General features: G+C 37.4%; 1 protein-coding gene across 1 annotated transcript in view; it reads right to left on the reverse strand.

Moving 5' to 3' along the window:
• Nucleotides 1-526: 526 nt before the first annotated feature.
• The window catches only part of RPGRIP1L (RPGRIP1 like), a 96715-nt gene continuing 71408 nt past the window's right edge, over nt 527-25833 (reverse strand). Inside the window, exons 23-26 of the mRNA XM_082676520.1 lie at nt 17601-17784; nt 8953-9037; nt 3148-3281; nt 527-652 (exon numbers count right to left, since the gene is read on the reverse strand). Coding sequence (XP_082532646.1) covers nt 540-652; nt 3148-3281; nt 8953-9037; nt 17601-17784 — 516 coding nt within the window. The 3' untranslated portion in view covers nt 527-539. The remainder of the gene's footprint in view (nt 653-3147; nt 3282-8952; nt 9038-17600; nt 17785-25833) is intronic.

A 25833-nucleotide genomic window follows, 5' to 3' on the forward strand; every position in this document is an offset into this window, starting at 1 on the left:
ATGGATATTAGCATTTTAAAGAGGAAGATTAACACATTAATCCAAGTAATTTTCATATATTGCTTCTAATAAAATCTTCACAGTGCAAAACTCTTAATGAGGCTAATCATACACATTCCATTTAGTGGGACAATTAGGGATAACGTAAAAGTATTTCTTTTTCATAGGTTTTCTAAGATTTATGCTTTTTGCTTATTAAAAATAAAAATGGGAATTGCATTTCAGTTCTTCATAAGAAAATGTTGAAAATGCAAATAGACTTTCTCATGTTATCATGTAGGTATAAATTATTGAGAAGGTGTTGCCCACTGTGGAGAACTTAAGTCCTGAGGGGGTGGCAGTCATGGGAAGGAGGGAATAGAAAAATAAACAAATGGAAAAAGTATACAAAACTTGAACACTTCAAACCCAGGCCTCCTCCCTCCCAGCTTCTCATGAATTATAGATTACATACACCAGAGTAATTACGAAAATCTCATCTAAGTGCTTTCATGTGAGCATTTACTCAGGAGTAGGAGATGCCTCTGGGGTAGTTTCTTTCAAGCCTCCAAGTCATCTCTGTATTGCTCGTAGACAGACCGTAGGGCATGGAGTGCTTCGACAGTTACCCTGAGCTTGCCAATACCTCCACCATCTGCTCGAGCATCCAAAACTAGGGAGAAGATAGCAGAAAAGTGTTAATATCATTCAACAGATTTTTCTTCAGAGAGCCTAGCTGAAACAGTAGTTGAAAAGATGAAAACAGCTCTACAGAAGTCCAAAGTTCACTGGTATCTCAGAAATCTAAAAATCAAAGCTTGTCATGTGTGTATGAGTGTGTATACACATTTCAGATGTACTGTATGTATGTATACATATTGCTTGTAGAGTTAAAACTAATGATCTAATCCTGAAGTTTACCCAGTGGAAAGGCTATAGGATAATGATTCCCACAGAATCAGAATTTCTTAGTAGGAAATAAAAGTCTAAAAGGGATCAAGATATGACAACGAAGAATTTGTTCTAACATACCGTGTTAACAAATATCAGAATGGCAACTTACTGTAAAGAAATTACATGATCATTATTTGAAATGGTTATTTATATATTTTTAAAGATTTTTTTTTGCTGTGGACCATTTTTAAAGTCTTTATTGAATTTGTTACAATATTGCTTCTGTTTTGTTTTGGTTTTTTGGCCACAAGGCATGTGGGATCTTAGCTCCCCGACCAGGGATTGAACCTGCACCCTCTGCATTAGAAGGTGAAGTCTTAACCACTGGACCGCCAGGGAAGTCCCCTGGAATGGTTATTTATCTTTCTAAGGAAAACATTCCATTTAAAATAGATTATATGTGAAATTAGAAAAAGTTAAAATGGCAGACCCAGAATCTTAAGGTCTACGGATTGGCTTTGAGGGTCTATGAACTGATGTTGCAAGAAAGTAGATGCAAAATTTTGAGCGTCTGTGGGCTTTTCTGGGAAGGAGGCACAGCTTTAGTGGTGTATCAAAGGCAGACTGTTTGATAATTCTCTGAGCTCAGTGGTGGGGGCCAAATGGGATGCTGATTCAGACCCCAACCCTCTGTGAACAGCGATAACCTACTAGTGACTCCAGGCCAGAATTTTGGACTTTGTAAGTCTTGACAGCACTTATGAGTCTATATAGTTTCCTATGTATTTTCCTCGTGGTTTTCCTTGAACTTTTAATATGTGTGTGTGTTTAATTCCAAGAAAATTTGTAAGGAAACCTTCAAATAAAACTTAGTATACAAAGACTTAGGTGGAGAAATGAGCAGGCAGGGAGATTGCAGGGGAACAAATGGTCCCCAGCGCACTGCTGAGCCTTCACCTCTTCTTTGGAACGCCTCACTTCTATGTCTGGCACAGAGCAACGCATTAAAAACCTAACCTTACCAGCGTTTAATTTTCTGACTCTTTCCCAGAACAAGGCCACAATAGCTGTCTCTATCAGACCAATATGATCATTTGTGGTCTTGCAGAACGAGAAGATGGCTTTTGAAACAGCACTGACTGTAGAAAAGATAAAGAATCTAAAGCACAGATAATTTTGAACATTTCTGTCAGACTCTCTTGGTTCTGGGTGTTTTTAATAGGATTTAGGTTCGTATTTTAATCCTCTCATCTTTTTCTTCTGTGCCTGCCAAAGTTGTGATATGTGTGTGATATGTATAGTTTATAAAATTTCCCAGAATAGGTTTCTAATTTGGTTACTTGGTCTAATTTGGTTAATTATTTGGCTTGATCCTGACTTTTGAGCACTTGACACACATCCAGGACAAGCAGCTTGACATGTGAACCACAGCTGAACTACGGTGTAAGCAGAGTGCCTGGCACTTAAGAGGTGCTCAGTTAAGTGCTCATTTAATGCATGAATAAATGAGTAAACAAACCGTGTACATTTTTCCAGTGATGGATGGCTCTGCTGACTTAAGAAATGAGATTAGGACTCAGCCTCGTTTCTTCATTTATTGTACAGCCCAGGCCATCCCTGATTATTATTTTTAAAAGTCTTGATTTCATAAAGTACAGTACCTTCAGCATGTTCTAAATATGTTATATAAGGATAAGGGGTAGAAATTAGGCATTGTTGGGACTCACACCTGGTGAGGTGAAAATCTAGAAGAGCACTTTTTGTCAGGAATCCCTAACTCCTCCCTGAATCCTGATGAGAAGCAAGTGAGCAAAACTACTCAGTTATTTGCAGTGACTATATCACCGGACTGTAACACTGAAGTAAAGAGAAGCCTTGCAGAACACACTGTAATGTTCACTCAGAATAACATGCCTTAGCTGAAATAAGGGTTGACAGCATGAGGCTTCTAGAAACAACATTAAAAAAAATCCAATGGCCACATTTTTGTCCCCCACAACCCCCGCCCCACAATACTAACAAAATGAATAATTCCTTGAGAAACACAATTAATTATTTTTAAATTTCTGTTGATTCAGAGGAAGGCAGAGAAGGAGGGTAAGGGGGGGATGTAGGGAGAAATTCCAGCCTCAACAAAACATCAGCTTGAGTCGCAAAGGATTCAACTAGTGTGTGACTCAACGTCCTTGCAGCCAGCAAAAAGAAGGTTTTAATAAAGAATTTGGATTTCAGCAATTGCTGGTTGTACAGATTGAGCAATACTTCCACTCATACCATCAATACTTTGCTCGATGATGTCTCTCCCTTCCCGAAACATGTCGGCGAGGTCAACGTTAGCAATGCCGATGTCCTCACACTCCAGATCCTGCTCATCCTCTGGAGGGTCACTGACCACAGTGAAGCGAACGCTGAGAAGGGAAAGAACACAGAACATCGCTACAAAGTGAGAAAAAAAAATCACAAATGAAACAAAACTCCTGAATGGGTTTTTATCACAAACTGTGAAATCTCAGTTTCCAATTATTCCAATAAAAAGAAAATTATATAAGTTATTATATGAACGATTAGAATTATTATAGCACACCCAGACTTCACATGAACACTAATTCACTTTTCTAAGCACTGATTATCATTTATCACTAGAATCTGAGAAAATTACTAGGCGAAGAGAAGAACCAGATGTTCACTCTATTATATATTATCTGATCATATTTTGACATGTCTACTTTTAAGGCTAAAAGGATCAAGTGAATAAAGACCAGGGAGGTTAGGGCAGCTTTTTCAACAGAAATGCAACATTTTCTATAGAAATGCACAACTTTGGAGTTTCTACTAAGCAATTTAACCAACTGTGTTCTATATATTCTTAATTATGTTAGCTAAATGTTGTAGCTCTACCCAATAGCTATACGAAATGTTTGTATTAGTTCAGCAATCTTTCAACTTACAATCATAGCATCCAAGTTTTATTTTACTTTTAGACATATAATTGGAGGGTTCTGATGGAACTGATTTGAATTAGTGGCTTGTGTTGAGGCCAAACACACTTGGACTGACCAAATGACAGGAATTTACAGTTAAGTACTCTTTTGATATGTCTTGGCAGCATAGCTTAAACCACGAATGCTTGTAAACGACCATTTTAACCATTTTCAAAATCTATCCATCCGAAATCAGAAACAAAACAAGAAACTTGTTTCTTAGATAACACTGTTAGGTAAAAACCTAAGTCTCTGGGATGTCATGCCTTGAAAAATATGCACGATTAAAATCCTTTCCAAATGTTTACAGGTAAACATGACAATATTTTAAAATAATTTGCTAGAAGTATTCAACATTTCATTTCTTTACTAAGTCCCTGTTTTTCCATAGCAATAAATTCTGATCAGGAAATAGAAAGATGGATATTTTATATGATGCATAAAATAGATAAATTAAGATTAAGTGGTTTAAGGGCATCCGTTCTGGGTTCAAATTTCTGCTTTCCTATGAATTAGCTGTGTGACTTTGTACACATTACTTAACCTCTCTGATCTCAGTTTCCCTATCTGTAGAATAGTAATGGTTCACTGGGCTCTTGTGAGGATTGGATGAGATGATACATGTAAATGGTGCCTGGAACACATTAAGCACTGAGTAAATGTTTGCTCTTTTATTATTACTATTTTTAATCTAGATAGAGCTCCTTAAGCTTCTACATTTCTAAGGGAAGAGAAAAAGAATACATGGGAAAGGCTTGTCTCAATTGAAAACCGAGACAACCAAATTATACAATGACTGTATCACTCATTAAACAAGAAGAATGATGATGAAAGATATTGTCCTAAAATGAATATACTTAGAAAAGAAGGAATTAGAAGTGATATTTGACACACATTTTACACCCACAAGACTTACAGAAAGGATGGAGGCTACAAGATTGTAGTAATATTAAGTGTTATCCTTATATAATGTCTCATATCTAAGGATAATTATCTATATACTTTACAAATGCATACCATTACCTCCACTGAATATATGAGAATTCTGAGAAAAAAAGAAAAAAAAACCCTTCTAAGTGCCAGAGAAAGGGCTAAAAACAAAAAATGCAATATTTCTGGTTTAGATTCTATAGAGAGCAAAATGAGATGTCAAATACAAAATTAAGAAACTAAAGTTAGGCTCTAAAGGGAGGAAGGTACACTAAAATAATTTAAAAACTACAGCTTGGCTTCAGCTAAACTGTACATACACATACACGGACACACACAGACACATCTTATCTTACCTTGAACCCTGCCAAAACAAAGAGATGGAACCTTGCTTTATGTGCTGGAGAGGCTTCACTAACCAGCTTAAATGTCATCTCCTCGGGTTTGCCTTCATGTTATTATTACTTTTTTTATTCCTACTTTTTGTTTTTGGCCGCGCTACAAGGCTTGTGGGATCTTAGCTCCCTGACCAGGGATCAAACGCAGCCCTGGCAGTGGTACCGCGGAGTCCTAACCACTGGACCGCCAGGAATTCCCTTTATGTTATTTTCCATTTTAACAGCTTGTTTAGCTTTCTCTTAGTACCTATTGTAATATGTAATTGGTTGATTTGTTTACTTGTTGTCTGTCTTCCTCAGTGGAATGTATACTCCATGAGTGCAAAGATATCCTCTTGGGCTTCCCTGGTGGCGCAGTGGTTGAGAATCTGCCTGCTAATGCAGGGGACACAAGTTCAAGCCCTGGTCTGGGAGGATCCCACATGCCACAGAGCAACTAGGCCCATGAGCCACAACTACTGAGCCTGCGCGTCTGGAGCCTGTGGTCCGCAACAAGAGAGGCCACGATAGTGAGAGGCCCGCACACCGTGATGAAGAGTGGCCCCCGCTTGCCACAACTAGAGAAAGCCCTTGCACAGAAACGAAGACCCAACACAGCAAAAATAAATTAATTAATTAATAAACTCCTACCCCCAACATCTTCTTTAAAAAAAAAAAAAAAAAAAAGATATCCTCTTTTTCAGTATTTTAGTTCCTGATACTTAGGTAGGGATCATAAATATTTGTTGAATTACTACATGAACTGCAAAATGGAAGTCCTAGTTGAAGGCTGCCTCATTTGGGGAAGGTTGACTGGAGAAGGCAGGCCTTGGGCTGGGCCTCAAGATTTAGACCTCAAACGTAACCTGCTGTCATTTAGGAAACCAGAAGGCACTGAAACTCCTTAGATCATTTAGCAGTTTTCATTCTTTCCTCATTCTGAAATAGTTCATTTTTATATGAAACAGGATAGAAGAGCCTAAGGGCTCACCTGTGAGTTTTACATACTGGAGTGCTGATAGTTAAGTTGGATCTGTACAGTAGAACACTGTGAAAGGGAAGAAATGAAACCAAAAAGGAACCTTAAGTCGGTGTCAAAACCACGACTTCAAATAAGTAATTTCCAGACTCCCATTTCAATGTGTTGCCTCCCTTTTAAAGTGACGCTTGTATATTTGCAAATATAGCATGGGACAGAATGCAAAGGTACTGTATGTGATTCATTATACAATGCACATCATCTTATGTGTGTCAGAGAAGATTGGCCAAACTTATCTAACTGTGGCTCTATAAGTTATCACCAATGTTCAAGGGGGCTACTGTCTGAGAAAATGAATTCTTATAAACTAGGAGGTACCTCAGAGTACTTAAAAAAGGTGAGAACATTCACTGGAATAACATTTGTCTTTTGGTTGTGGAAAAATGTAAATGTAAACTCCTTTTTTTTCCCCTTAAGAAAATGATACTGTCAAAGGAGAGAAATGGGACAGGGCTATTCTCCCATGATGGCCCCATCCCTCCCCTGGCAGTCCGATGAGCACGTGGCCGGCGCTCCAAGCCCTCAGCTGTCATCAGCCCCGAGCCAGTCACTCTGCACCTGCAGTGCCTCTTGCAGTATCTAAAATGACATGAACGTTTGTGCCTCTGTGGACATTTAAAAATTTTTAGGGAAACAATGATGGGAGAGTGGGAGTCATTACAGCTATGGTGGACTTTTTTTTATTTTTAAAGTTCAGTTCTGGGCAGTGATGACCCAGCTTCTTGACCACAGAGAAGTAGATGACATGGCCAGTGCCATTTAATCACTAGTGACCTGGGATACCCCAGGGGGCCAGTGGTATTTGAGGTGGCCTTGAAAGAAGCTGAAGTATACAAAGTAGGTTAAACCTGAGTGATTATCTACCGTCCTGGGAAAAACAGAACCTCAGGGCAATTAATAGGGTTTTCCTACTCTTTCTTCAGAATTAAGATCCAAGGAGGGACTTCCCTGGTGGTCCAGTGGTTAAGAATCCTCCTTCCAATGCAGGGGACACAGCTTTGATCCCTGGTCGGGGAACGAAGATTCCACATGCTGTGGGGCAACTAAGCCCACGTGCTCTAGAGCCCACACACCACAACTAGAAAGCCCACGTGCTGTAACTACTGAGACTGAGTGCTGCAACTACTGAGCCCGCATGCCACAACTAGAGAGCCCGCACACCGCAACTACTGAGACTGTGTGCCACAATGAAGATCCTGCATGCCGCAACTAAGACACGACGCTGCCAAATAAATAAATATTAAAAAAAAATCCAAGGAAATAATACACGTATTTCAAGGAGTTAAAGAAAAAGCCACTGTCAGATCCTAAGAGCTAAGAATTTCAGTTTCATTTCATGAAACGGAAGATCAGATGCTAGTTTGGAAGCTCTTTTGAAAAATATAATGTCGTTAATCTTCACTTCCTGATGTCTAGGAAACAGATGAACCTCAGTCTCTTTCTCAGGTGGGGGACGGGTAAGTGCTGGTTTGAGGCAGTGAGAGGCTTTGTCACTGATGGGCCATAAAGGCAAGGAGAAGAGGACAATGGGGAGATAACGGGTCCACCCAGGCCAACGGGAACAAGCCAGCAGAGGGGCGTTGGCGAAGCCCCACCTCAGGGGTTGATGGGTAGCACTTAGATAACTCCTCAGACTGCATGGATGGGAGCTCAATCAAAAGTATGAACTTATTTATTTATTTAAAATTATTTATTTATTTATTTATTTATGGCTGCGTTGGGTCTTCGTTGCTGTGTATGGGCTTTCTCTAGTTGCGGCGAGTAGTGGCTACTCTTCGTTGCGGTGAGCGGGCTTCTCACTACGGTGGCTTCTCTTGTTGCGGAGCATGGGCTCTAGGCACATGGGCTTCAGTAGCTGTGGCTCACGGGCTCTAGAGCGCAGACTCAGTATTGTGGCTCATGGGCTTACTTGCTCTGTGGCAGGTGGGATCTTCTCGGACCAGGGCTCGAACCCGTGTCCCTTGCACTGGCAGGCGGATTCTTAACCACTGCGCCACCAGGGAAGTCCAGCAAGAATTTATTAAGATCAGGTTTTTTTCCTTCTCGAAAGGGTATAATTTCTCTACTGACCAAAAATGCAAAGTGTCCTGTTCAAGTTTGCCCCCCAAAAGCATTAAAAATAACATGAAATGATGAACTATTAAAAAGTGCTAGTGAGGTAAAAATTAGTATGAAAGGCTGATGAGCTATTACAAATAATAATATTACTACTGCTTATAATGACGGCAATGAATACTTACTGTGCTCTTACTCTGTGTCAGGCGCTATTCTATCCATCTTACACATATCATCTCATTTAATCTTTACAACCACCCTGTATTATCTCCATTTTACAGATGCAGAAAGTGAGGCACAGGGTGGTTGTCTGAGGTCAGACAGCTAGTAAGTGATAGAACAAGAATTTATATTCCAGCCATTGAGTCCAGAGCGCCCCCTCGGGGCAATCACTGTTAGGTGCTTTACACTTATACCTGACTGACAATGGGATACTTTATATACTACACTGTACAGTCTTTTGGTTTGCAAAGCACGATATAGGATCTTTACAGTTACTCTGTATGGTAGGCAGGGCTGTGATATTTCTAGGAGGAAAGAGACCCAGAGAGGTCACATACTCATTCAAGGACACTGAGTGAATCAGGGAAGTAAGGTGTTCTGCTTCCTCATCTTGTGCTTTTCTTTCCCCACCACACCACGCTACAGAGATCTACTTTGTATAAACCGCCAGATAATTTAGAATGCTTAAATGTACCTTCTATTAGGCATCTCTTGTTTAAGTAGTATAGCTTTTAAGATGTCTCTCTTGGCTTGGTTGTTTTCTTTATCCACGTAGATCACTAAACCAAAAAAAAAAAAATCCACAAGAAGTCACTCAGGAATATGCTACATTAGTACCATTCTGTATTTGTATAAATACCTGTTTTTAGAGACTCAAGTCATACCACCTCACTTGTACGCAAGGGAAAAGAAAGCCGCGCTGGAAACCAGAATCAAATCTGAATAGTCATGTGATCTAATGTCATGTCACTGGCAGGTTTACGTACACACTGTCAGAAAAGATACAAGCAACATCTAAGAGTGCCACATCGCTGTCACTGCCTGTTAATGGCAGTGGCAGTCGTGACAGTAAAAGCCAGCGGTCTTTATTGCTTTGTATTTGAGGGATTTACTGCATTTTCTTTCACCCAAGAAGCAAGTGATATGATAATGTATGGCAGAGAGCTTGTCCTTCCTGACAGCCCTGGTAATTTAATCCTTCTCTCCTGCCACAACATGCAATAAAAGAGGCATCCTAGCGCAATGGGTTGAGGAAATCCACACACTGACGCTTGCTGGTGGTTGGGTGGGGGTACGGCATAGACCTGTGGTGGAAGGGAGAGAGAGAGGCTTTTTAGGGTGTGAAGTTTGTCTTTGGTTTTCAAAGGTTCACGCTGGCATGCAGGAGTGTGGTTAGACTTTACTTGGCTGAAATATAAGATTAGGTAACTCATCTAAAGACCCACAAGGAAGAAGACAGTGAACACGTGAAACTGTAAATGTCTGCACTTTGGGAAAATGGCATCTCAGAGTGTGAACACTCTAATTTTCATTCTGATTATTTTTTCTCAGCTCGGCAGCCTTTCAGCCATGCGTTAACTTCTGAAGACATTTCTTTTTCAGGTGCCATTTTGGAGCTAAAGTCTCTCCTGTGACCAGATCTCAATTTAGAGATAATCCCTGATCAAAAATACACAAAGGGTGAAAAGATACCATGACAGTTCTAAAGCCAGGTTACGTTGGGAACAAACATATTTCATACTGAGAATGTTTCCCTGGACAATTTGAGTTCAATCTCAAATTATGATGCTATCAACTCATTTAATCGTTGGCTAGTTGAGCAAATATTAGCCGAGGGCCAGGGATGGCACGTGCTGGGCACTGAGTGAGGCACAAAGGTCTGTGTGGAGGTGGGCTGGTAGTTTAAGAGAAGGAAGAACCAAGGTCAAACAGCAGCTCTTAGCTTTTTGCTCTTTGCACGATACCATATTAGTAAATGTGACCAATGATACAGGTTACTGAGATTTACAGGAATCATAAAAGACAAAGGGTTCTTGTAAATTTTGTAAATATAGTGTTTTACTTATCAATGCTAAAAAGGCATGCTTTTAAAAAAAGTCATGCTTTTCCACTAATGCTGGAAGATGGGACCTCATTTGGCCACCAGTACACCAAGCTAAATTTGAACTTTTTTTTTCCAAATCGGAATTTTTTGTTTTTGCTGTTAATTACCAATTCAAGATATGGTAGACCATATCCTTTCTGACTTCAGAGTTCTAAAGCTTTTAAGCCATACTGGCCTACATTTCTTTTGTGATAATTTTTCTCAGTTTTACTGAGATATAACTGACATATAACATTGTATGAGTATTAGGAGTACAACATAATGATTTGATATATGTATATATTGCAAAATATTTATCATAGTGAGTTAACATCCATCACCTCACATGGTGACAATTTTTTTTACTCTCTTAGCAACTTTCAAATACACAATACAGTGTTGTTAATTATAGTGGTCTACATTGCTTGAAAACAAGGGTAATCTCAGTGATTTAAAACAAAAAAAAAAGACTGAATTCAACGTCTAGCATCCAAATAGTCTTTCAATTAAACTAGACCAGTTCTGATGAATCTCAACAGCTTGAAAAATTTTTTTAATGTGATAAAATATACATAACATAAAATTTAGTATTTTAAGCATCTTTAAGTATACAGCTTAGTGGCATTCAGTACATTCACACTGTTTTGCAGCCATCTCCACTATCCATCTCCAGAACTTTATCATCATCTCCAGCTGAAACCACACCCACTGAACAGTAACTTCCTACTCCCTCCTCCTCTCAGCCCCTGGTAACCACTATTTTACCTTCTGTCTCTATGACTGTGACTATTCTAGATACCTCTTATAAGTAGAACCATATAATATTTATCCTTCTGTGTCTGGCTTATTTCAATTAGCATAATGTTTCCAAGGTTCATCTATGGCATGTGTTAGGATTTCATTCCTTTTTAAGACTCAATAATGTTCCTGTATGTACATGTATATACACATACACACACATACATACAAACACAGCACATTTTGTTTATTCATTTGTCTTTTGATGGATATTTAGGTTGGTTTCACCTTCTGGCTATTGTGAATAATGCTGTGATGAACATGGTGTACAAACATCTGTCAGAGTCCTTGCTTTTAATTCTTTTGGGTACATTTCCAAAAGTACAATTGCTAAATCTTTGGCAATTCTATGTTTAACTTTTTTTTAAAAAAATCTTTACCATTGAAATTGGTAAAAAAATGGTATAGTTGTGACACCTTCTGCTTCATCCAGTTGACCAGCACACTGTATATCCTATTCTCTTGACAAAGATAAAAATAGTGATGGCCACCATTTATTGAGCGATGTTTATTATGTACTATGTACTACACTCAATACTTTCCTTACTGCAATCACATCTGTTAAGAACCATGCTGACCCACATTTTACAGATGATTAAGCAGACCCAGAGAAGGTAAGTAATTTGCCTCAGGTTACCTAGTTAGAAAGTGGTGGAGCTAGAATTTGAATCCAGGGAGGTCTGCCCCATGGCCTGCCTTCTTAACCTCCATGCTATACCTTCTCCTTCTTCCACATGAAGCCAGAGCTCTTCCTGCTGTTTAAACTGCAACCATGTTGTTAGCACAGACTGGGATGTGAGAGAGAATTCCATTGCTGTATCAAGAGAGGCCATCTCGCCCTCCTTTCACTCTTTCTTAAAGGGATATTGCTTTAGATATTTACATCTGGTCCAGGTGTGTTAACCAGTTCTCTTGACTAAACACTTTCAAAAATTCCTTTTCCACAAATAATAAACGCTGGAGAGGGTGTGGAGAAAAAAGAGCCCTCCTATACTGTTGATGGGAATGGAAAATGGTACAGCCACTATGGAGAACAGTATGGAGGTTCCTTAAAAAACTAAAAATAGAGTTACCATATGATCTTGCAATCCCACTCCTGGGCATATATCCAGAGAAAACTATAATTCGAAAAGATACATGCACCCCAATGTTTATTGCAGCACTATTCACAATACCCAAGACATGGAAGCAACCTAAATGTCCATCGAGAGATGAATGGGTAAAGAAGGTGTGGTACATATATACAATGGAATATTACTCAGCCATTAAAAAGAGTGAAATAATGCTATTTGCAGCAACATAGACGGACCTAGAGATTATCATACTAAGTGAAGTAAGCCAGATAAAGACAAATATCATATGATATCGCTCACATGTGAAATCAAAAAAAAAAACAAGATCAAAATGAACTTATTTACAAAACAAACAGACCCACAGACATGGAAAACAAACTTATGGTTACCAAAGGGGAAAAGGTAGGGGGAGGGATAAATCAGGAGTTTGGGATTAACAGATACACACCACTATATATAAAATAGATAAACAACAGGGACCTACTGTATAGCATAGGGGACTATACATAGGGGATATTTTGTAATAAGCTATAGGGGAAAAGAATCTGAAAAAGATATCTGTCTGTCTGTCTATCTATCTATCTATCTATCTATCTATCTATCTATCTATCTATCTATAACTGAATCACTGTGCTGTACACCTAAAACTAACACAACATTGTAAATCAACTATACTTCAAAAAAAAAAAATTCCTTTTCAAAAAAACTCAAGCTACTTACTGATGAGTTTGGTTCTCCAAAAGTGTACCAAGTTAGAACTACACAGCTCTCCTGCTTGCACAAACAAGGCCTAGACTGGGGATCTTAATCTAGCCTAATGGTTCTTAGTCTTTAATGCGCATCAGAATCCCTGGAGGATGTGTTAAAAATGCAGATTACTGAGCTCACCTTCAATTTCTAATTCAGTAGGTCTGGGGTAGGGCCTGAGAATTTGCATTTCTAATATCTTCCCAGCTGCTGCTGCTGCTGGTCAGGATACCATTGAGAACCAACATTTGGGCCCAACACTCCTTTGCCTGATTTTTGAAAAGGATCAGGAACTAGTAAACATTTTTTTTGTATCAAACATGTGGGAGATAGAGACACTTTGGTTACCTCTAATTAGGTCATGATCTCAAGGACATCCATTTGGTGTTCTGAATTAGATGGTTAAAAAAAAAATCTACAATTTCAAAACTTGAAATTCATCCTTTAAAAAGCAATTCTGGTGATTATGAAATGTATCAGAACTCTCCAAAAGTTAAGCTATCTACCTTTCATTCTCATCAGAAATCACATTTGTTTAGGACTTGCTAGATTTTGACATAAATTTACTGAAAGCATGTGTCTCAAACAAGATACAAACCAGTAGTCCAAATACTTGAGTTGATCTTGAATTGTCTACCATTAAAAACACATCCCTCACTTCTGCAGGCTGGAGAAATCCTTATTTTCTTTATCAATGTCATTTGGCAGAAGCAGATGGTTTAATTATATAAAGGGTTGATAACCTTGAAGATAACTTTTGTGTTGAAGTGTTATCATCCCCCCAGTCCTTACCTTTGCCAAGTTTTTCCTCCCATTAGTAACAAAATCTAAAGTTCTGCATCCTTTTCATCTTCTGCATTAAACTTTAATTGTTCCAACAGATAGACCATTCAATGCTCAGAGACTAAAGGCCTAGATCTGTATAAGTCTCATAAAAACTCTGGACGATTTCATTAATCTTTTTTCTTCCCACTGTCAACTCCCTAGAAGACTTTATTCAGCCCAGACAACATTCTGTAGACCTACCATTAATCTTATTCTTTTCCAAACTATTTTCTTGCTTTCTCAGCGTTCTCCAAGCAAATTTTTCAAGCCCAATAAAATACAAATGTTTTGTTCTTGCTACCAGTGTCTAGCAAGTTAATTCAACGTTGATTCTTTTCTTTTTTCTTCTACTATTCGTAGCCCTAAAAAGATATATATTTCGTGTATGTGAAACTGGTATTAACACCTCTTAATAAAGAGACTGAAGCAGGCTATGAATAATCCTGGGGATCTCTAGTCTAAACCTCTCATTTTATGTACCTAATTTAGGCCTCAGTATACAAATCCCTTTTGAATAGATTCAAGTCATAATGCAGGGTAAAAATCATTGCAAGGTCTGGTTAACCTCTCGCCTGGTATGGTGTTCAAATAGAAGCCAGCATGTACTAACTGTCCTTTAAATTTTCTGTCTCAATGAAAACGTCAGTTTGGAAATAAAACTACTTTCATTAACATTTAATAAGATTTGGAAGATGTAAGCCTACATTTACATTGACCTTTTATATCAAATAACAAGTGAATGGTTAATCATTACAATAATTAGATGAGTGAGATAGTTACTTATTAACCAAAGATTCAAGGAGATTCTCCTGCAATGAAGGAGATGCAAACATAGTAATTTAAAAATAAACACTTTCAGTATGTCCTACTTAAGTGAAAAATAAACCTTCTCCAAGGTTAATGTTATTTCTCAAATTTGCTGATGATCTAGGACTTCATTTTTTCAGATACAGTAGATATAGAACAGCATTAATTTGCTTCTAAGCACAAAGTACATTCCTCTCCCTTCCCATCAGATAAATATCCTTAAAATTCTTTTCAGTTAACCTTGAAAATTCTATATAGTCAAATCTCAATAGGTAGGAATAGAAGCTGCAGAAAGGTACAGTAAACACTTCTAATGAATTAAATTCTAATAGATTACTAGTTTTCTTGTTGATATCAAATGACTAATTCATTAGAAACATAAGCAACTCTTAAAATACCATTTAGATAGTAGGGTATCTTGCAGTAAAAGGAAAACATTTAAAACAACCAAATCAATGCCAACCAACCAACCAATAAACCAACAAAAAGCCTCAAACAGACCTAGGTCACCATGTGAGAATGTACAAAATTCAGGATACTTGAGCATGTATCACAGGTTTCATCCAAAGAATGATTTGCATTGCTCCTTAAGCAAATGGAAACCTGTGTTCTGCTGCATGGCCAAGTGTCTCAATGTACAACCAATTTCTAAAAAACAATTTTGTTGTCAGTCCAACCAAACAGTCTACTGCTGCCCTTTACAACGAATAATACAAAAACCAGAAGGGCTTGTCTCTTTTCTTGGGTGGTACCTTCGTTAAAATTAGTTGACTAGGGACTTCCCTGGTGGTGCAGTGGTAAAGAATCCGCCTTCCAATGCAGGGGACGTGGGTTCAATCCCTGGTCAGGGAACTAAGGTCCCACATGCCATGGGGCAACTAAGCCCACACTGAACAACTACTGAGCTCGCACGTTTCAACGAGAGAGCCTGCATGCTGCAAACTACAGAGCCCATGTGCTCTGGAGCCCATGCACCACAACTAGAGAGGGAAAACCCGCATGCCACAACTAGAGAGAAGCCTGTGTGCTGCAAGGAAAGATCCCACGTGCTGCAACTAAGACCTGACGCAGCCAAAAAAAGAAAAAAAAAAGAAGAAATAATAATTTAAAAAATTTGAGGAATATTTTTAAAAAAATTAGTTGACTAAAGAGTTTTTTCATTACTAATAATATCGTAATTATGGCTTACTTTTCTGATACTTTGCAGTTAAAAGCTCTCTAGGAAGCTTGAGAAAATATTTTTGGAAATGTTCTATTAGATCAAGTCAATGATAGGAAGGAGAAATCAGATTCTTGTCCTGACCACGTTATTTATTTCCCATGTGACTTCTCAACCCACCTGTTATCACAGAATTATAGAATCTGAGCTGGAAGGGTTCTTAGCACCTTATTCAACAGATAAGACAGGGAATCACGAAATTGAAACACATTGCCCAAGTTCTCGTAACTAGTAAGAACTGCAGATACGAGGAAGACTAGACCAGATCTCTGGATACTCATGATTACTATTTCAAGCAATGAGCATGTTTCTAAAAATGCCAACTGCAAAACAAACAAACAAACCATGAGCATTTGTAATCCTAGTGGTACAATAGAATGATTATACATGTTGATTAAAATGAAATTTATAGGGCTTCCCTGGTGGCGCAGTGGTTGAGAGTCCGCCTGTCGATATAGGGGACAGGGGTTCGTGCCCCGGTCCGGGAAGATCCCACATGCCGCGGAGCAGCTGGGCCCGTGAGCCATGGCCACTGAGCCTGCGCGTCCGGAGCCTGTGCTCCGCAATGGGAGAGGCCACAGCAGTGAGAGGCCCGCGTACCGCAAAAAAAAAAAAAAAAAAAAAGAAAAAAAAAGAAATTTATAAAACTGGTGAGAAAAAAATATTGGTGTTCAACTAGCATGAGATGGCCTGTTTTGCTAAAGATAATGCAACACTCCATCTTTCTGGTTTGTTTTCATATAGGGTTTTTGAAGAGCTTAATAAGCACTTTTAACTTAGGGTCATGGCAGCTTGATATGATCTTTTTACTCCCCTCTAATTATACGCTGATATATACTGTCCTTAAAAACGTCTTAAAGTTGGTTGATCTAAGAATTTACAGGGTGCCTATTGGGTCTAGCAGACTTTCATATCAACTAGCTGATAGGTAAAGCCCTAAAAGAGAACACCTGCCTACTGCTATGAAGGGATGTGTGGGCTAAAAAATGAAAAAGTATTTTAAGAACTTATATCACTCAATTAAAATCCTGAGCATCTAGACACTGGGAGAGATATACATGTATATTGTAAAAACATCTATGTGATGACATTGAGCAGAAATGCAGAAATAATTAGGCCATTAAATTGTTAGAATCATATGATAAAGAAACTAGTAGTTTTATTCTCCTTGAAATATCATATTTTTCGATTAAATTCAATTGTAGACACAGGTGGCATTTTTCTATGATATAGCAGGAACATCTAGAAACATTGTTTTCCCACTGTTTTCGTTTTCTTTTAACTGTAGCATTACAGCTGTCCCTCAGTATCAGAGGGGGATTGGTTACAGGACCCTCGCAGATATCAAAATCTGAGGGTGCTCAAGCCCCTTATATAAAATGGTGTAGTATTTGCATATATAACCTGTGCACATCCTCCTGTATTTTTTAAATCATCTCGGATTACTTATAAAACTTAATATCATATAAATAGATGTAAATACTATGCAAATAGTTACTGATGCATGGCAAATGTAAGTTTTGCTTCTTGGAATTTTCTGGAATTTTTTTCCCCAAGTATTTTCCAACGTATTTTAGTTGAATCTGAAGATGTGGAACCATGGATACAGAGGGCCAACTGTACCTTAAATTTAATTTCTTAATCCTTATGCTACAGGTTTGACTTTTATTAATCTATTCTGACAACACTTCCATGATTTTATGTGAACATTAGAGAAATGTAATTTTTCCCTGTTCCTTTGGCTTCCTTCCTTCATAGACAAAAGTTTATACTATAAATACCATACCTACCATTGCTATAGTTATAGTAGACCCACTGCCCACTCTTGGGTTTTGGAAGTGACACAGGTGTCTCTTCAGCAGGAAGACTGTAGAATCGGCACTCAATGAATAGTCGCTGGATAGTATCATCTGCAGTTACTGGAGAATCATTAAGGCTTAGAGCTATGATCTCAATCCGAATTTTTTCTGATGGCTGTTTAAAGAGCAAAAACAAAAAAAGATACAGAACAAATAAAACGAACAAAAAATCCTTCACTCTTTTCCACTATCAATTTTAAATAAAACATAAAGGCAGTGGCCTTCACTGATTTCTTTTTTGGAAGGTATTGTACCCTACTGTCTAGTTACACATGATAGATTATTCACGACAGAGAGAGGGAGAATGAGCTTCTAATGCCCCAGGGTTTGAAGTTAACAGTGTCATGGCAATAGTCTCCTGATTTACATTTGAGGCTATAAATACCCCACTAGTAGTCCATCAGGAATGAAGATTATGAGATCTTCATCTCCGATTACTTTCAGAATGACATGTATCAGTTGGCCTTGTTTCAAACTATGTAATGAAATACATGTTTGTCACTGCTTTTATTTACTCTACCGTACCTGAGAAAGTTTTGGTTATTCAGAGATCAAAGCCTGTTGAATACTGTATAGCTACTATGCTAACATAAGTAGCTACGCGAATCCATATTAACTAGGGCTACAGTTCATTCACTTATATATTCTGCCATAACATATTTCATTCAATAAGTAGTAAGTTTTCAAACAAAAGAAAGAAAATTTTTATCGAATTTAACCCATTTTCTTGTAATCTATTTTTATCTCATTTTTACAGAATTAACTAAAAATATGTATTTGTGTAATTTTCATCTCAATCCTTATTTAATAGATTTTGGTGTCACAAACATTATATGAGAGTCACATATGTTTCCTTGAGTAATAATTTAAAACAAATGATAGACTATGACTTAAAAATTAGATCACACTAAGATAATTCCTCGGTTAAATGTTTACATTTGATTTTAAATGTTTACAATTTAAAATTTGTTCTTTATTCCCCCTTACTAAATCTCTCTTTATTAAATTCAGAGGCATCCTACTATAAATTATATAACTTAAAATAATAATTAAAAATCCTGATACTAAGACCTGCTTATATAACCAACTTTTAGGAATTCATTGTCAGATGTAAATCAGTATGTAAATGCACCATAGTGATTACTATTTTGATATTTCAAAGTATATAATATAATTAATCAAATTGAAAAGCATAGGTACCCTATTGTAAAAATATTCCCATAAAGAACAATTTCCATTGCTGGCAAACCCCCTCAATATTTGATGAAGTAATTTTACCCCCTTCTTTCAAAAGACATTTTCTTTTATTATGTATTCTAAGACACTTTAACTAAAAACCTAAATCTGAATATTTCAATAAGGTTATTTTATTATTCAGTAGATTCATGGAAATTTTACTAGGATGACAGAGAAAATTCCACACCATTCTGTCTCCACTAATACAGGTACAAGGCTGCAGCTGGCAATATTACTAGGATTAGCATAGTATGATGAAATATTTAAAGGAAAATTTTTTCTAAAACCTAATAAATCAAATAACTGCCAAATGTCATTAAAGTGATGGTCTTTGACTTGAATATGCTTTTCATATTCAAATTTGAAAAGAAAGAGATGAAAGCCTGGAAAGGTTACTCGGTTTCAACTAATAACCTCAAGCCCTCTCCGTTCACGTGCATAAAAAATGAAGTTGGCTCTATTGTCTAATCTCACTTCAGAAAAGCCCTTCTCTGCTTGCCGAAGACTAACATGGTAAAGAAAGTATTTTAAATGATATTATTTTGCCTTAAAATGTATTGTGGTTGTCAAAATAGCACGCACACACATATTTTATAATTCTGGCTCAACTGCAGCACAGTGCATAATTAAGTCTTTTACATAACTTGTAATTTGACAAACTTAGAATTGTTATGACAATAGCATAAAACATTCCTGCTTCTGCACAAAAGAATCATTTTTAGAAAATAGCTATAAAAAGGCAAAAGAGGTATACATGGTTATTTCTACATTGTGAGGAGAGGAATTTAAAATTTATCACAGAACCCAATGAAGAGACAAATTAACTTTTAAATAGCAGGGGAACAAAATTTATTTAAGTGGTTTTTAAATTAATAATATATTAACTGTACAATCCCCATATGAAAACTTGCGTTACTGTAAGAACGAACTTGGGCTGTCAAATAAGCCTACGTACAAAATAGAATTCTAAATAAATGTAGATACTTGGATCACAGTCAGACAAACAAAATACCGAAACCAAGTAAAGCAAAAGAAAACCCACTGTACGAACCAAAAAAGAAAAAAAAAAGCTTTAAAATTATTTTTAGGATGTCTATCTTCTTTCTGGTCTAGATTTTTTTTTTTCTTTTTTTTCTGTTATTCCCCCCACCCTGACCCAGCCTCATTACCTCTAGCATGTCCTTTTTAATTCCCTAACTTAACTGACAGAGTTATTAGTTATCATTTCTTTGTTCCTTTGATACTACATGAATCAAGCTAAAATAAATCCAAAAAGTGATAAGTTCCAAACAGTATCTATCTAGGGAAGCACACCCTGAATAAACAATTTCTAAACATTATAAATTTTGGCTAATTGGGCTAGCCAACTTATTTTTCAACGCTGGAACAATTCTGGTTGTTCTCATGGCTCTGTGAATCAAAAGTTCAACTAGATTATATACGAAGATTTTCAAGATTAAGAAGCACATCAACTGACTAGCAGACAACTCCAACTTACTGTCAGAAATGAACTCATGATCTCTTCTCTCCTCCAGTCTCATTCATCCTCTAGATATTTGTTATCTCAGGTGATGACATCACCATCCACCTGGTCACCCAGAACCAGGAGACCCTGGAGCCATTCTTGCAAATCTCCATTTTCACATCCACCATATCCTATAGATCACTCATTCCTGTTCACTTTACTTCCTAAATATTTCAATGTTTCACTGAGCTACAGAAAGCTTAAGATATTTCAACACTGTGTCAGCTACTGGAGATATAAACACAAAACAAGATGCGTTTTTTTTCTTTTTTTCTCATTTTTATCTCTAGAGAAACTCCTTCTTTATGTTCTCACATGATCTGAGGAAGGAACTAATTCAACAGTTTCCTAGTATTAGAAAGTAGTTTTATAGAGTAAGAAGGGAGAAATCAGAAGGAATCATAAAAAATAACTGGTTGGCAGAACTGTAAGCAGACAGGTGGGTGGTACGAGGCTCTAAGTTCAGTTATAGAGGGACTATTATCTTGCTTATTGCATCACTGGTGTGATTATGCAGTACACACTCAAAAAAAAAAAAAAAAAAAGGCTCCATTCTCATGGCTGTAAGAGAGGTGAGGCACTCCTGTCTGTCTACTTGCTTGCCTGCAGCCTCAACTCTTCTTCTGGTGGCAGAGTTCTTTCCCTAAAAACAAATCAGGTATCACATTTCTGCTTGAAAACCTATTACCCTACACTCTCGCCATTTCCCCAGACCTGTGGTGTACTGTTAATATTGCTGAGCTTTTGCATCTGAAATCTTCTCTATCAGACAAAATTCCACTTATTTGAGGCCCTGGGCATGCATGTACTCCTTTTATGAGTGCATTACTGATTTCCAAGACTGAGTTGCTTCCTCTTCTGGGCCCTCACTGCACTTTTTAGTCACATTGTATTGCATGGATTTGTTTACATATGTGCCTCTCTCTGTAGACTGTGAGTTCCTGGAGGCCAGGACCATAACTTATTCATCTTTTGCTATTTAACATCCTCTCTAGGATCTGGCTCTCAATAAATACTTAATGATATAGAGTCAAGGGACGCTGAATGTCCTCTATCTATTCAGAATATCTTTTATATATTGCCAGAAATACGTGAGGCTGCAATTATTAGTGTTTTCACCTTTAACAAATATTGATTGTATCTACTACGTTTTGGGAAGTTGGTGATTAACTGTTGAAAAATGTATAGAAATCTTGCCATTCTAGATTTTAATTAAATAATACTATTACAAACACCGATCAATTTTGTAGAATCTAGGGGTAGGGTATTGTTGTGAGCTCAAGTTCTCTGTATGTTTGAAAATTTTCATAATAAAATACTGAAAAAATTTCAATTAGGAGAACTGGAAGGGGTAACAATATACTGTTTCAAATGACAGCGACTGAAACATAGCCTTTTAGACGGATGCAGAATAATGTCTGTTCAGAATTACTAGAGGAATACAACTGGTCATACCTCTGTATTACACCCTGCTCATACATAGGTTAGCCAGCCAGGACAGGCTTTGGGCTTTTCTTGTTTTGTTTCTTTTCTATGCGTGTGAACATGTTACTAGGTGTGATGCTACTTCTCAGTACTGTTTGTGTCCTCTTCGCCAGTTATCCTATTAGCTTCCCTAGTTAGCAAGATGTCAGCATCAACATATAAAAAGAGCATTTAAAATTTCTGATTGTGGTGAACAGCAGTAACAGAAATCACTCAAATAAGAACTGTGTGCAACTTCTTTTTAGTTGTCTGTATAGATGGACACTATACTTTATGTGATTGAATGATCTAGAAATGTGATGACAGCTTGTATTACTCTCAGAGAAAAAAAACATTAAGAGTTCTCATGATTTTGGCTCAGTTCCACTACTGCTTCCTGACTGATGTTATAATTCACATTTTAGGTCATATTTCTCTATAGTATTTACTTGGGCTTTTATTGGCATGCTTAAATTTTTTATGTTGTACTTCAGAAGATCATGCTGAATTCTTCCTCTGGTTTCAACCATCACAGCAGCCACAACGGGGTTGGATTGTTAGGCTTCTAAAAACTAATTCAACTTGACAGCCCTTAAACACAGTATTGCTTAACTGAGAATAGCCTCTGATAAAGGTTTGGAACTTGCTTCAGTCAGTTAGATTTAAATCTCACTATGGTGAGATTGCACGTGAGTTTTATTTCATTCTTAATTCTACAGTGAATAAGCATTTCTTTAACTTTTTAAACTATAAAGAAAATAAATTGGCATATTCAAGTACTCAACATCTTAAACAGATGTTACCTTTTTGCTGTATCTGATTTAAATCTTTTTGCTGTTACTGTGGAAGAAATAAAATATTTCGGATACAGGGAAAAGCGCCCCCTCCCAATTCCTTTCCCCTTCTTCCTCATTTCCCCCAGAGGTAACCACTATCCTGAAGTTGGTGTGTATCATTCCCAAACAAGCTTTTATATTTTCTACTATGTATGCATATATATATAAACAACATATTATTTTCTGTTTTTAGATTTTATATGAATGGTATCACTGTCTATTAAGCATTCTGCAATTTCTTCACTCAATACTATATTTTTGAGATTTATTCATGGTTATAATTAAAATCTAATTCATTAATATTAACTGTTGTATAGAATTCCATTTATATTGTCTATATAATCTCTAGTCTATTTATTTCTCTATTGATGAACAATTAAGTTGTTAAAAATTTTGTGCTGTTACAAAGGATGTTGCATTGAACACCCTTTTATGTTTTCTTGCGTATGCGAGTGGTTCTCTTGGCATTGCTGGGTGATACGTATGAGAAAGTCAGCTTCGTAGGATTATCAAGTTACTTCCCAAATGGTATATAAGTTTACATGAGTATTATTTTATCAGCATAAAAATACTTTGTATATGTGTATGTGTGTGTGTAAATAAATATAATTAAAGCCTACCTATAGGAGCCAAGGTATGTAGAACCTGGTACTTTATAACAAAACAATAGACACAAAATGGAAATAGAAGGTGATGATCTATGTCTATGCCCCTTAAGAATAAAAGTTTAATTGAAGTGAGCTCTAAGACAAGCTCAAAATAGTTGGTTCAAAAAGTCAAACTGCAGGGGGGCTTCCCTGGTGGCGCAGTGGTTGAGAATCTGCCTGCTAATGCAGGGGACATGGGTTCGAGCCCTGGTCTGGGAGGATCCCACATGCCGCGGAGCTACTAGGCCAGTGAGCCACAGCTACTGAGTCTGTGTGTCTGGAGCCTGTGCTCTGCAACAAGAGAGGCCGCGATAGTGAGAGGCTCGCGCACCGCTATGAAGAGTGGCCCCCGCTTGCCACAACTAGAGAAAGCCCTCGCACAGAAACGAAGACCCAACACAGCAAAAAAATAAATAAAAATTAAAAAAAAAAAAAGTCAAACTGGGACTTCCTTGGTGGTGCAGTGGTTAAGAATCCGCCTGCCAATGCAAGGGACATGGGTTCGACCCGGAGTCTGGGAAGATCCCACATGCCACAGAGCAACTAAGCCCATGTGCCACAACTACTGAGCCTGCGCTGTAGAGCCCATGCGCCAAAACTACTGAAGCCCGTGCACCCTAGAGCCCGTGCTCCGCAGCAAGAGAAGCCACCGCAATGAGAAGCCCGTGCATCGCAAAGAAGAGTAGCTCCCGCTCACAGCAACTAGAGAAAGCCCATGCTCAGCAACGAAGACCCAACGCAGCCAAAAATAAATAAATAAAATAAATAAATTTATAAAAAAAAAAAAGTCCAACTCTTCATTGGTATTGACAGAGCCATACGTGAGTAGGGTAGGCTGCATAACGATTAATGGCGATCCTTACAACTTCTCTTCTTCAGGCTGGGGGCTGGCACAGTCATCTCAAAGACTCGAAATAAGTCCCCTAGACCTCACACTAGGCTCCAAAGCTTCTACTTAGAAGGAATTTGATTGGGAATCAAATCCACTCTTCATACAAGTTTTGACTGAAAAGTTTTTGATTTTTAAAAAAATAATAGCTTTTTGGGAGAAATAAGAGTAAAGAGAAACTTCAACTGTTGAAGTAATAATGTTTTTTCTTTTTCTTTTTACAGAGATTATTCCATTTTAATAGTTTTAATAGTTAAGTATTTATTTATTAAGTGACACCTGAGCAGCTGAGATACAATGACAGCATAAAACAACAAAAATCATACATTGCATGTTGAATACTCTACCATTATAAAATTAACACACAACAATTAATACAGAAGTAGTGATTTAATACGTATTTCCGACATACTGCTTACTATTTCTGAGATACTTTAGATCCCTACTTCACTTCCCAAATTGGGAATTAACACACACACACACAAATAATGGTAATGTTTTTAACAAACAAAACAAACCTAATCTAGTTTCCATTGGTGACAGTAACCTTTCTTTTCTCATTACGTTCTGTTAAAAGATACTACGTTGAACAAATAATATAAATAGTGAAAACTTCAGTGATGGAGATCAGACTCGTGCTAGGGTTAAGAATGCTTATTTTTAGAACACTGTCTCCCTTATATACCATGTAAATTACTGTATCTGTAATGGTCAGCAAATTACAGAAGTTTGTTACCGCATGTTCTAAAGCGATGACTGGAGTATTTTTTCCTGTCCTAATACACCTGAGGGATATGACACATTTTCATCATTAAAAGTGGCTTACTATGGCAGTACTGTGAAGGAAGGAGAGAATTTAAAAAATGACCCTCAATTTCAGGTTATTTTGATATGCTATTCTACTTTCACCATCACTGAGAACAGATGTTATAGAACAGTGGTTCTCAATTTTGGCTGCACATCAGTACCACTGGGGGAGTTTTAAACAAAATTCTGATCTAACTGATCTGAGTGGAGCCTGGGCCCTGGCATTTAGAAATGTTTCCTAGGTGGTTCTAATATGCAGCCATGGTGAGAAGTACTGCCTTTCCCTAAAGCTGTGGTTCTCAAATTTTAGCACACCCCAGAATGACCTGAAAGGCTTGACAAGACACAGATTTCCAGGCTCCAGTCTCAGAGCTTCTGATTCCTTAGGTCTAGTGTGGGGCCCAAGAATTTGCATCTGTCACAAATTCTCAGGAGATGCTGATGCTGCTGGTCTGAGGACCACACTTTGAGAACCACTGCTCTAAACCAGAAAAGATTCACCCTTTATTTGTTGGCCCTTTCTATTTATAGAAAAGCTTCTACAATTCATATTAAACTGTTCTTTAGTTATTATTTAACATTTTAGTACAGAATGAGCTAACGAATTATTTCCTTTTTAGAAGCAATCTCTATTCATCACTAAAAATAATCCGACAATATAAATCCTAAAAAGTAAAATATAGAAGTTCCTTGTTTCCACCCATTCTTTAACTCAGGGCTTGGCAAATTTTTTTCTGTAAGGGCTAGACAGCAAATATTT

This window comes from Grampus griseus (genome assembly GCF_964374135.1).
Source record: "Grampus griseus genome assembly, chromosome: 19".
In the NCBI taxonomy this organism is placed as follows: Eukaryota; Metazoa; Chordata; class Mammalia; order Artiodactyla; family Delphinidae; genus Grampus; species Grampus griseus.